Source organism: Dromaius novaehollandiae, chromosome 4, assembly GCF_036370855.1.
Source record: "Dromaius novaehollandiae isolate bDroNov1 chromosome 4, bDroNov1.hap1, whole genome shotgun sequence".
In the NCBI taxonomy this organism is placed as follows: Eukaryota; Metazoa; Chordata; class Aves; order Casuariiformes; family Dromaiidae; genus Dromaius; species Dromaius novaehollandiae.
Genome location: NC_088101.1, coordinates 87,895,343 through 87,908,598, shown reverse-complemented (window position 1 = coordinate 87,908,598; position 13,256 = coordinate 87,895,343). Strand labels below are relative to the sequence as shown.

Sequence of the window (13,256 nt, the reverse complement as noted above, 5' to 3'; positions counted from 1 at the left end):
CATAACCTGCAATATAAGGAGGAGAACTGACCCCTTGTTCTCTCGCTGACCCTAGTGCTCTGATGCTAGGTACAAATTTCCTTAAAATGTCTCCTCCCAAATGCTTCAGCCATGGTATGGGTTTTGCTGCGAGTCCGTATGACACGTTTGGCTGCTAGCAGTGAGGCAGAGAAGTGGGTTTGAGTTACGCAGCTTTTGCTTGCGGGTGTGGATTTGGAGCCAAAGTTTGCAGTTCCGCCTGGGGCCTAAACCCTTGCAGGACAAGCCCCAGCGCGCTCCCGGCTGGTCACGGTCCTTGCTCCTTCCATTGCCTCAGTGTGAGCGATGTTCTTGTCTTCCTTCAGCCAGTGCTGGGGACGAGGAGTGGATGTCGATGTCCTGCCTGACGACTTCTGCTCCTTTGAGCTCACATATGCGCTCAGCAGAAGTTAGGAGGGTCGAAGGCATCCGTGCACGTGTGCTGGGACCAAAGCTGCTGCCCGCACTGACTAGCCAGTCTGGCACTCTGCGGGGATGAGGGCCCCTCTGCAGCCGTTGCATCCTGCTTTGATAGGGCTCACAAATGTGTGCACCGCAGATACGGGCAGCCGGCAGGGCTCTTTCTCTGGAGGACTTGTCCTTCCCGCATTACTGGGAATAGATTTTCGGTAGGAACCATTAACGCAGTTGCCCGGTAGCTATGCAGAGGCTCTGGGAAATGCCAGAGCGTGCTGCGTTTTGTCCCTTTCTGAAAAAGGAAGAGATGGCATCCGTCACCGTTTGGCGTGCCAGTGTCCTTGTGTCAGAAAGGCGGTATCCGACCCTCTGAGCGGGGCTCGCGGTTCAGCTGGCCGTGGGCACGGCAGGTCCTCCAGGCCTTCCTGGCTGCCAAGGTCAAGTTGCAGGTGGTCATCAGAGGTCTCTCCAAACATTTCTAACACTTCAGATGTGACGTGGTGACAGTGTACCAGGTACGTCCCGTGGCAGTGCTGCTCTGTTCCCACAGCAGCTGAAAGCTCTCTGTAAGGGTTTTTAGGTCCCTAAAGCAGCAGGAACAAGAACTGCCTTGTCCGAGTGGCGTGCTGCTTGGGGACGGTGCCGTGGAGGCTGTTCCCAGGCAGGGCTGCCCGGTCCCTAGCAGAGCTGCTGATCTGGCTGCGGGGGAAGGCTGAGCTGCCTGCTCGTCTGCACTGCACTCCAGCTATTGCAGTCACTTCAGGTCAGATTCGCCTAAAATACGTCTAGGACTTGGCAGAAGATCTGTCCCTACAGCGTGGCAAACCACCTCCCGAGGTCTGCGTGCTGTTTCCGCCCAGGCAGGTGGGCGCAGCAGTGCGAGCGCTGCGCCTGTCCCAGCAGCGTCCCTGCCCGAGCCGGCCGCTCTCCTGCTCGTCCCTGCCGGCAGCCGGAGGACGAGCCTTGCTGGACTCTGCAGTGCACCAAAAGCCAGTCTTCAGGAATAAAATAGCGAGTCAGGAAATAAATTTGCACGGCGTTAGATTGCACAGAGAGGGGTGCTTCAGAAGTACCGGTCAGTGAAGGGCTGATCAGGAGAGCTACAGCGGTTCCGATGAACCTGGCACTTTCCTTTAGACGTCACGTTCCCTTGGTCTCGTTGCTTCTTGGCAGCGGTTAGCTGCTTTGTAAGCGCTGATGAGCACATCTCTGCCACGGGTTGGGTCCCTTGTTTTATGTTAGCATCTGTCAAAATATGCGTAGTATTGCTTTATTATTCAGTATGGCCTTTTTGGGGATTCCTTGCCAAAAGAACCAGTACTTCAGCAATTCATTTGAAAGAAAGGCTACAGACTCATATCATAAAATTTGGAAACAAATTGCCGTATAGTAAAAGGGACAGTTTGTTTCTGAGAAGGAGGAATCAAATTTGTAATGGTATGCAGGAAAAAAACAAGACTGAAATGAGAAAATATACAGACTAAAATTAACAGGTATCTAGCTGTTTCCTAAAATTTCCACAGATGACATGGAATAATAATTAAAGAAAAAAAGAGTATACAAATTTTTGTCTTCTGTTGACTAGTTCCAGAAGTCCTTAGACTTGCATGTCTTAATTCCTTGTATTTTTTTGTCTCAAGCAGAAGTCTGGATGACTTCACAAATTTTGTGGGCTTAGAGCCATTCTGTTTGTCTTCAGAGCTGTAATGTTTTTTACTTTCAGGCTCCACTGATTTCCCCCCATCAACTCTGAACTCTTTTGCTACTCTTTTATTTTCTCCCTCTGTTCCCCTAAAACTCAGTGCTTCATCCCCACAACTTTGCAAACAGAGCACGAAGACTCGGGAGCCTTCCAAGCTCTCCCGAGCTCCAGCCTGCCGCTGCCTGCAGCGTGTCCCCAAAAAGCCACCGCTGCCACCAGCGCACGTGCCTTGGCAGCGCCGGTGCAGCAGTGCCTGAATTCAGGCGCATAAGAGCAGCTCCTCCAAACGCAGAAACAGCAAGGGTGTCTCGTACCCTTGTCAGACGTGGAAAATGGGCAGTGGAGAAACCTTTCCGGCTCTTGTCTGTGTGTGCTCCCGGATCCTGGTGTCTCACCCTCTGGAGCTGGGCCACCGAACCCTCCGAGCGCGCGTTTGCGCTCCGTGAACGCCGTAGGACCCTGGTTAGTCCCGTCCTTGACCCAGCCTAGCAGCCCGGCAGACAGCGTGGCTCTCCTGTCCTGGGACTGCAGGAACCTTTGGGAACAAGGAGATGAGCCCGTAGTCACAGCAGCATTGTAGATGCGGTAGTGTGAGGAGATAAACGTGGCGCAGTGTGCAGGGAGAGGCCACCGCTTATCCCCCCCGTTACCGTGGTAGGGAAGAAACGGGGAGACTCCTGCTTCTGTTTCAGGTCTGAAGGAGAGCCTGTGTGCTCGGAAGATGATCTGTTTTGGTTTCCTTAGCTATGTCAGTGGTGTAATAATCAATTATTCCAGGGAAAGGTAAAATTTTATCTGAATTCTGGCCAAGCCAGACTCCTCCCAGAGCAGCGTAAAATCCACAGAGCTCACGCCACTGGAAGGCCTTTGGAGGACTGTTTTGTCCTCTGCTTATTGCAAATCTCAGTAAAACGTGGGCATAGATATATGCTCTGTTAGCCGGATTGTTCTCCCTGGTGTCACTGCTCTCTCTTTGGTGGAGGAAAAAAAACCCAGAAACCCTTCTTGTCTTCTGGGCGAGTTGTTCCTGCCTGCAGCCCCCTCCCGAGGGTAGTGCCCCCGGTTCGGGCGCTCAATTCCAGTTCCCACTGCCGGTTCTTAGCGCAGCAGGTAAGTACAAACTGCACGTGTGAAAAGCCGGAGGCGCCTCTGACATTCTACTCCCTGGATTTTATCTGTGATGGAAATGCGAATCTCTGAGAGACGGTAGTTGTCAATGGACAAAAACGGTGGTAAAAGGAATGAAAGAGACCGAAGTGATCTCAGAGAGAGCGTGCAGGGGGATGGACCAGTCTGGGCAGCATCACGTGCCTTGAAACGTGCCCATCTAACCTCCTCCCTTGAACGTGTTGTTTTGCAGCCCACCCGGACCACCAGTTCTGCAGCGTCCAGCGGCACGGCTGGGCCCTCCGGCTCGGCCTCGGCCTCCGGCGGGGAGATGAGCAGCAGCGAACCCAGCACGCCTGCTCAGACGCCGCTGGTGGCCCCGGTTATTCCGACTCCCTCCCTGACCTCTCCGGTGGCGCCTCCAGTTCCGTCACCCACTAAGGTGAGCTGTTGCTGTAGGCTCCTGCAAGTAGGGAAGGCAGCAAACACCTACGTAAAGAAGGGAAGGAAACGTTTCACAAACACTGGTAGGACGTCTATGAGGAAAAGGGAAGCAAGGAGCCCACTGACGGGTCCCGGTGGTGGTCACTCCGCAGGGCTGGTGTGGCTGCCCCGGGAGGGTGTGCTTTATTTGGGTACCACAGTCGGAAGGAAAACAGAGCAGGGCAACCGACTGACTGGGGACTTGGAAGAGGAAGGCAGGTATCTTGGCAGGGCATTGGCCAGGGACAAATATAGGGGTCAAAACACCGAACATGCAAAGACACTTCAGGTGCTGAGAATGCCATAGCTTAACTCCGTTCTTGGTGCATGTTCTGCCTTCCCAGGTCCCCATGAGATGTGCATGGCATCAGACCGTTTCACAGGTGAACGTGATAATAGATCAAGGCTGTGCATCAGAGCTAGAGCCTGCAAGTTGGGTGAAGGGAGGGCTTGTCTGCATTCAGTCCAAGGACAGACTTAAAAATGTTATTCCTGTCCACCAACTAGTATTAGATGAACTAGAGTGGACAGACGTGTAGTAGGTGCACTTTGGAAATACTCCTGCCCTGAGATGCACAGACTCCTTAGAAACATCCAATCTGTCTCTAACTTGGATGTTTCTAATAATTATATTGGCACAGCTAATCCATTTTTGTTCTTTAAAATAGTTTTTCATTACTTCCATCCTGCTTAGTATTAATTAGTTAAAATTAGAGCTTGTGAAAGATTGAGGGCATGAAGGCAAAGAAATAATAGCGCAAGAGGACAAAAAACCACTATTGGAGGTTGTGTGTTAGGGACGGAGCGGGAGCAATCGCACCTGCTGGGAGCAGAGGATATTCCCGTTTCCCAGGGTCCTGGCTGGTTTTGGGGGCGGTGAAATCAGGTTTATACGGCGTGTGCAGATCTGCCTGCTTCACAGTGTTAGTGACACCTGTGTGTCCAGGGCTGGGAAAGCGGCAGAGGAGAGATGGCAACCTGTAGGGTCTTCTTCAAAATCTGTTCCTTAATGTCACCTCAGCTTCCTGATTTTGACCTGTAGTTATGAGGCTGCTTTAAAGTTGTGCTCCTGCCAAAAGGTGTGTGTAGGGGGAAGGGAATCCTCTCCCCTCCTCCTACCCTTTTCCCCAGCTGTTGGTTCAAGGTACCTCTGTGCTGGCATCAGCATTTGTCTGGCCATGGGGACGGATCCGGCCAAGAAAGAGCCTGACAAATACAAGTTCAGTTTTCCCTGGCAGGGGCTTGCCGTGAGGTTACGTGAGCACTGCTGTGGGATCGAGCGGGCCCTGGTAAGGGGCACCGGACCGTCTCTGGTAGCTTCTAGACTTACACCCCTTAGTAACTGCATGCCCACGGCCTCGGGCAGTCGCCCTGTTCTTTGGGTGACTCTCACGTGGGCTGTGCGGGCAGGCAGCTGCGAGCATGCGAAAGCGTGCCGGGACAGTCCAGGCCCTGGGTGGAGCTTGGGATCCTGTACAGAGCGCTGACTTATTTACAAAGTTTAAAAAAAAAGATGGAATTTCGGGTGGAATTGGGGTTGTCTTTAAATGGTTTGGGAGCCAGGCTTTCCTCGAGGGTGTGTGGTGACAGGGAAAGGGACGATGGACACAAGCTGCAACACAGGAAACAAGATATTTGGCAAAAACGTTCACAGCGAGGGTGGTCAGACGCTGGGGTTGAGTCTAGAGGGGCTGCGGGATCTTTGTCCTTGGAGATAGCCCGACCATGGCTGGACAAGGTCCTGAGCAACCTGATCTAGTTGGCCCTGCTTTGAGCAGGGAGGGGGACCAGAGACCTCCAGTTCTCTCTTCCAACCTCAGTTATTGTATGATTCTGTGAAAAAAATACTGTATTTTGGATGTATGATTTGTGTTCAAGACAGGCAATTGTAACCGAAGGTATTCTCTGTCTCCAGAGCAGCTCAGCAGCATCTCAGTTCGCTCATGAAGGCCAGGTGACTGCTGTCCCAGCGTTCTGGTTTGATGAGCGTGCATGTTGAAATCATCCTTGTCAGCTCAGTAACTGGGAGCTGGGAGTTTTGCCTAGATCTCTAATTCACCCTTCAGCAAAAACTCACACGTGGCTGCCTAATACCTTTATGACTTTGTGCTGCTTGAGTGATATTTTCCTTCCTGCGTAGGCAGCTCACCAGTTACAACAGAGCTGTCTGGTTTAGAAATGTGGTGCTAACCTTGTCTGTATTTTAAGGAGAGTCAGATATATATATTCCCCCTTCGAACATACGAAGCTTTTGCAAGAGAAATGTTATAGCTGGTGGGATGGGGTATATTTGCATGCTCCCATGGGGTGCGTTCACATCCTGTTGGAAGTCTTAAGTCTGGGTTCCTTTTTCATGCACCAGCACTGATTTTGGTCACCTTTGGCTTTGGTCTTAAGCTGCTGCTGCAGGCCCCAGCTGCAGTGCTCTATCTCTGTGCAGCCTTTTTTGGATTAAAGTGGGGCGTTGCATACTGGTACCAGTATCCTCTTTGGGCTGTATCTTTAACTAAAGATAAAACTGGATTCACAGTGGAGCCCAAATGCCACAGCCCTCACTCACCTACAGTAGAGTGAAGTGAATCCAGGCTGGTGCTGGTCACCCAGCAGGTCTGTGGGAAGGGCCCGGAGCCACCTCTGTGCATTAGCGGGCTAGAAAAGCCTTAAAGAGGGTCTTGCGGTTGCACTTGCGAGCTGATCTGAGATTCACTTCAGAGATAGCTTTAGGGTTTGATTTGTCATGTGCTGTCCCGGTCAGGCTGAAGGATTTCCAGGTTCTAGACTTCTGTTCCCAGCCTGACATGTTGTGGGTTGCAATACGCACAGCCCCAAATGTGATTGAAACCCTCTTTTTTTACAAATACCTGCCTTGCTCTAGAAGAGTAAATATCAAGAGAGGGCTGGAAGGATGAAAGGGGAGTAGCTGGACCAGGATACGATAAACTTGCACATAAAAGCACAGTTTGTGGTGTGCGCTGTTTGTGTGCATCTGCATGTTTCTGAATTACACATTAATAACGTAAAACCCTGGTTGCTGTATGTCTATAACATTGTGTAGGTTGTTTTGTTAAAACTCTTCTTAAGAAATTCTGATTCTCTTTAAGAAAATGTTTCTTGCATGCCACTACTCCATCCTGATCCTAAGGGCAGGAGGAAGAAAAATATGGGAGGGTGGATTTGGGTTTTTTGTTTGTTTTTTTGTTTTGTTTTGTTTTAATTTAAGCATGCGTAGATCCCAGTGAAATCAGTGGCAAGGTGCTGAGCAGCTCTTGCAAGCCAGGCTTTCTCAATTTATTAAGGAACATTTATTACACGTTGTGAATGTAGTGAAAATCAAGAGATTAGAATGATAGACTCTGCAGCTGCAACTATATGGTGATACTTTCTTCCAAAACTACTCCAATGATAATGCCAAAAGAAGGGCTAATTTATTGGGCCAGATTTTAAGGTTTTGCTAACTATGCATGAAATTAATGTCGGAGCTTTCTCCAAAGGATATTGCTACTCCTGTTGGTAATTCTTGACATCACTTTGCAGGAGGAGGAAAACTTGCGTGCTCAAGTCAGGGACCTGGAGGAGAAATTGGAAACTCTGAAGATAAAGCGAAATGAAGACAAAGCAAAACTTAAAGAGCTCGAGAAGTACAAGATCCAGCTGGAACAGGTGCAGGAATGGAAAAGCAAGATGCAGGAACAACAGGCTGACCTTCAGAAACGTTTAAAGGAGGCCAAAAAGGTGAGTGGTCTTGGGGAGCTGCGCAGCTCAAGAACTGTGACTTGCATAGGGAGGAAATGATGCTGGGCCTAATTCAGTTGCTGAAAATCCAATTATATAGCGGGTTTTTTGATGAAATATCATCAGCTGCCATTAAACTCTGTGCTCTCCTGAATCGTGTCTTTTGAATACCCAAAGGTCCTAAAATGGCCTCTGACCTCACACGGCTCTGTTCTGTCCGATATAAGTACTGATTTAGGTATTGAGCTGCCAGTGCAAATGCCAAATACAATCAGGCTGCGCTGCGTGTTTAATTCACCATGCGAGCGTGAGCTCCAGCTGTATCTGGTGCATCAGGGCAGCTGCACATTCAGCTCGTCCTGGAGCTGAAGTTACAGCTTCCTCCTTTAGCTGCAGTAGATGTCTGAGCAGGCAGAGCCTTTGGGTGAACTCTGCACAACCCTGTGCAGACAGCGGAGATTTTGTGCATCCTGGGATTTGCTTTGCTTTCTGCTGCCCGCCTGACCCTTCTGGCAGACAGTTTGGCCTTTGAGGCAGAAACATCTGATCTATCTACAAATTAATTTCTGTACCGATGCAATTTTCAGTCTTGTGCTGGTTAAGATAAGTCAAAGTTAGGGACAGTTTGCTTTAATAGGTGGAGAAATATAATTGAGGTAATTAAGGAAGAAGTCACACATCTCCTCACCTTGCAAGATCAATATCGGAATATGGCAGCAGCCCCATTTCTCTAGTTTAATCTGTGGTTGCGTATCTGCCAGCGCTGTGGGAGTGGTGCTCTTTAGATTCCAGAGCTGCTGATAGACTGCCAGTCCCGCCTTCAAAATCATGAGTAAATTTCCTGGAGATCTTGCAAATTACTTCAAAAGTCAATATATTCCAGCAGTTGTGGTTTTAGAAACATGGCCACACTTTGAAGCTTCTGGTACAATTGCAAGAGCCAGCAGCGTAGGAATATGCTCACTGTTAATGCTGCTGGATCTGTTCATCTCCGCTGATGCTGACCTTGCAGGCCTAAGGTTTTTTTTGATGTCCAAGATATATATATATATATATATATATATATATATATATATATATATATATTTTTAACTACCATGCTTCTCTTAATTTCCTGTGTGGAGGAAGGTTTATTTATTTTTTCTGTGCACTTATCTTTCTCTCCAGTGTTTGTGAACAAGCAGCTCGCCTTTCTACTTGTTTCTATGTAATGTTAAAGCAACATGCTCTTTCACTGAGTAACATATTCACTTATAGAATTTGCCACTTAAGAGTTGCATCCCAATGTTTTGTTTTAAATACAGCATTATTGTAAGCTGCTGCTTTGTTGTACTGAGTCTGTTCAGGAACTGAGCTGAAGCAAGCCGGAACATCTCCGGGCTGTTCTTAAATGGAGATTAGATGATACGGTCCTCTGGAGCCTAGTCTGAGCTACGCACGTCTTCAAAGGTGTCTGAGAAGGCCCTGGGGTATCTTATTAATGTGTATAAATTCCTGTTGGGGGGAGTAAAGACGACAGAACCAGGCTCTTCTCAGTGATGCGCAGTGAAAGGATGAGGGGCAATGGGCACAAGCTGAAATATAGGAAATGCTGTTTAAACATAAGAAAAAAAACTGCTTTACTGTAAAGGTGATCAAACACAGGAGCAGGTTGCCCAGAGGGGTTCTGGAGTCTCCATCCTTGGAGATGTTGGAAACCCAACAGGACAGGGCAGCCTGCTCTGGGTGACCCCGCTTGAGCAGGGGTTGATAGCTGATCTCCAGAGGTGCCTTTCCAGCCCACCCATTCTGTGATGGTGTTGGAAGGGGGAGCTGGCCTCCCTGCCTCAGTGGCTGGAGGGCGTAAATGGGTGTTCCCCTTGCACCTTTTCCTTTCCTGGCCTAGTCTGGGATTGTTTCTTTCCGCAGTGGCTTCCCGGCAGGCTCTGATCATCACTTTCCACTGTAGATTTTAATTCTAATTAGTTAAAACTATTCTCCCTTTAGCTAAACTGATACTTTTTTTTTTTTTTTGAGCTCCTGCTCTGCAGGATTGGTTAGTATGAGTCACCGCCAGTAAAAGCCACTGGCCCTTGGAGCTAATGGATCTTAGTGTTGCTCATTATACAGAGAAGCATTTCTGTGGTGGCTCTGCTATTGCTATCTCCGTTTGCCGGGGGATGCTTTGAGTCTCCTGGATTTACACAGTGCTAGCAAACCGCTGTGCCAGCTCACAGCTGGTGTTGTTATTTGATGTCTTATTCCCCTCCATAAGGTATTTCTGAATCCTCCTGTTCCTACTCTTGAGACTTATAGTCCTTCTAGCGATATTTCTTGGGTAACTTTTCTCTCAGCCTTCCCTTGAGCTGGTTTGCGTGTTGTCTCCTCCCTCACCTGAGTTATGATACCTTTCTCCTTGCCAAGTCCTGCCTTTGAATGTCATTTAAAATGCCTGCTTCGCTTTACCGATCCTGCTCTTTCTCTGTCCCGCTGCCAAGGTTAGCTGCTCCGCTCTTCCCTCCCGCGCGTAGTGTCTGCGTCAGGCAGACGGCAGGACGCTTGCAGCACGGACAGTGGCCTTCCACATCTCTCTACTCTTTGGCCTGCTTTGTCGAGGGGGGCTTCTCGGTTTGTTTCCCCAGTGTTTTATTTGCTTACCTGCTCCAAAACAAGTGACAAGTCCGTATCTCTTCTGTCTTCACATCCAGCTCTCCTCCGCCTGCAGATCACTCTGCATTTGGGTGTTTCTGCTGGGCTGTCTTGTCGACGGGAGTAGGTTGGAAATGCAGCTGCTACAAAGCAGATGAGATTCCCAGGAGAGGGGAAATGGCCGCTCTGGAGCATTGGCAGTGGGCCTTCCCCTCTAAGCCTGGATAGGCTTTTGTTAATTGGACTTGATTCTCCTTTGGGAGAGCTGTGACAGTCATAGCTGTCTGAGGGTCACCTCTTGTGAGATGGGTCTCTTAACGATTGGCCTTTGGCTTCCAGGACATGGTCTTCTCACCTGTCTGTGCTTGACTGCCAGGAAGCCAAAGATGCCTTGGAAGCGAAGGAGCGCTACATGGAGGAGATGGCAGATACTGCTGATGCAATCGAAATGGCAACCCTGGACAAGGAGATGGCAGAAGAGCGAGCAGAATCCCTGCAGCAAGAGGTGGACTCCCTGAAAGAGAAGGTGGAATATCTCACAATGGACCTGGAGATCCTGAAGCATGAGATAGAAGAGAAAGGTGGGAGAGGATGTGGGAAGGGGTCAGCTTTAGAGTGGTCTCAGCTAGGGCCGCTCCACAGGGGAGCTTGTCGCCGGGGAGGAGATGGACTGTTTAGCCGCTGTGGTGGGTCCTTGCTGCTAATTGCAGTGGGACTCGGGGGCTGCCTCTGCCATTCCCACCTGGCAGCCCCTGGGGACAAGACTGTTTTTGTCCTAAGCTTGGAGGAGCTTGGATTTAATGCCAGAAGCTTAATTTTGATGCCTGTCACTCTTGCTGGGGACAGTGGATCCCACCCCAAAAGATATTTGAGTGGGACAGACTTTACATGGAAGGTCATATAACTGCTTTTGTTGCTTGCCGATTTCTAGATCCAGCTGCTCAGCTTTGCACTGAGCATATCTTCAAAACCAGTTTATTGCCCTTTTTTTGATTCCACTGTGGCCCTTTTAGCTCTTTGTATTCAAGGTGAGCTTTACAAATTACACGCAGCAGGAAATGAGCAGCTGGGAAACACTTGTAGCATTAGCATTCACCTTAAAGAAACCAAACCCATAGAAGGAGCAGATGATCAGGTAGGCAGGCCGAGGGATGTGACAGAAAGACAGATGTCATATTGAGGGAGTGAAAAAAACGTGGGGAGGAAAGGAATAGTCTGCAGGGAGAGGAGGAACTTACTGATGAGTGGTATCCTTTATTTGATTTTACTTTCACCGATTTCGGAGCGCCCGGAGGGAGCCAGGCATGCTTGCTATATCCAGCTAAGTGCAGCTCTGTCATAACCCAGCTGCTGCTTGGATATAGTCTGCAAGTTGATACAGTGGTTCTTCATCTGAACTAATCTCTCAACCTAGGAGCACCAGCATTACGCGCCAGCCTTGTGTTTGGCTCAGTTGCAGCAGAGGGACTGATGCATTTCCCTTTGGGACTTAGCTGTCCTCTTAATAGTGTTTGTAATGTCACTTAGCGCTGGGAGAGATGTATCTGGTTAGCAGCTGCTATTTCTGCACCAGCTGAATAATGCTTCCTTTCCACAACAGGCTCAGATGGAGCAGCATCCAGTTACCAAGTCAAACAGCTAGAAGAGCAAAATGCGAGACTCAAGGAAGCTCTTGTAAGGTAGGAAACCACCTGTAGCTTCACGAAAGTCTGGGGTACTGCCTATGCAGATCCTTGCTGTGAAAGCTCGTGCTCCGTCGGTCTAGTGACAGGTTGTGTCAGAGCACTGAGCCAAACGCTTGTTTTCCAGAGCAGATAGTGTAAAAGCTGCTAACAGGCTCTTGGGCTGTTTGAGCTCTGTGTGCTCCTTTAACCTGCAGATGCTTAAACGAGATAGGAAGAAGAGTCCCTTGTTACTGGAGAACAATGTATATAAGGAGAAAATGAGCCCTTTCAGGAAGTTTGTGCTGTATTTCATTTCTCCCTGTATGCAGTACTGTGCTTCTCCAAACTGCAGCAACTTTTTGTGCTGCAGGTTTATTGAAGCAGCCTGTTTAGGATAGTTCTCCAGACGCATCCCAGCCAGGTCCTGCTTGAAATTTCTTGAGCCCACTGGCCAAACTGGTTGTTGCCTTTCTCTGTGTAAGGGCATGTGCCAGGGCACTGGGGCTTTCCTTTCTGAAAGCTGCATGTCCTCTAGCCTAGAGGATTGGGTTGGGTCCCTCTGGTAACTATGTCGTTGCTCACTGTCGCACCTTAATTCCTCTGTGACTCTGATTCAGTGTATGTAGGGTGCTGTATTGCCCTTAGGATGTCTCCGCTCAAAGACATTTATGAGTTGTAGGCCACAAACAGGTAAAGGAGGGGAGAAGTAGGAGGTGGCCTCACTGTGGAAGCATTCCCTACCGATACAAAACAAACTACTTTGCGAGGATTTCTAAACTAGCATATGTTTGGGATAGGAAGTATAAAGAAACCATTCTAAGGGAGAGAAACTCCCAGCCCTTAAACTTAAGTGAACAGAGGAACTTTATGGTCTGTTAACAGAGCTGTTCACACCAGGGTCTGCATACACATAAGTGAAGCTCTGTTCTCACTGCCATGATAAAACACCTTACCTTGTCTGTGCTCTGTTTTTTTTCTGCTGTTGACCCTCTTTCTTGCACTGTGAAAGACTGTGAATGTGACTGCGTTATTTTTCTTTGCTCACTTAGTTCTTCCTCTCTGTGCTTTAGACTGTTCCATTTACAGTTATTCTTTCCTTCCTGTCTCACCCATGCTCTCTGCTGTTCATTTACCTATTTTCTCCTTCTCTCTTCTCTCCAATAGCTCTGATTCTTTCAGAGGCACTGATTCATCTCCATTCCTCACTGTCTATTAGTTGTTCTCTGGGGACTTTGCTTGTATCTCCACTGGGGAGTGGCTGCCCAAACGCACCAAAATAGGCAACTGTAAAGACACCGCAGTCTCACTGGGCAGCTGTCCTTTAAGTGGAGATGGGGGCAGTTTGTGAGTTGAATTGCAGACCATGTACTTGCTTTTAGAGGTGGGAGTAGTCTGTCCCGAAAATGTGACCTCTGCTTGAGTGCCTTAAAAAGATCTCTGTGTGGTCCCACTCCCAAACTTTAGAAGTCACTTCTGTGCCAGCCTGGCACGTGCAGGGTCCGTTG

The 13,256-nt window shown here is 48.9% G+C and overlaps 1 protein-coding gene across 11 annotated transcripts in view; it reads left to right on the top strand.

The window, feature by feature from the left end:
- The window catches only part of DCTN1 (dynactin subunit 1), an 88,194-nt gene that overhangs the window by 57,713 nt on the left and 17,225 nt on the right, over positions 1-13,256 (top strand). For 10 of the 11 annotated variants that reach the window (XM_064511731.1, XM_064511729.1, XM_064511726.1 and 7 more), the window contains 4 exons: positions 3,498-3,686; positions 7,262-7,459; positions 10,464-10,668; positions 11,688-11,766. In XM_064511731.1, coding sequence (XP_064367801.1) covers positions 3,498-3,686; positions 7,262-7,459; positions 10,464-10,668; positions 11,688-11,766 — 671 coding nt within the window. Of the gene's footprint in view, positions 1-3,497; positions 3,687-5,570; positions 5,682-7,261; positions 7,460-10,463; positions 10,669-11,687; positions 11,767-13,256 lie in introns of those variants that run through there. The other variant, XM_064511732.1, reaches the window with a different exon arrangement.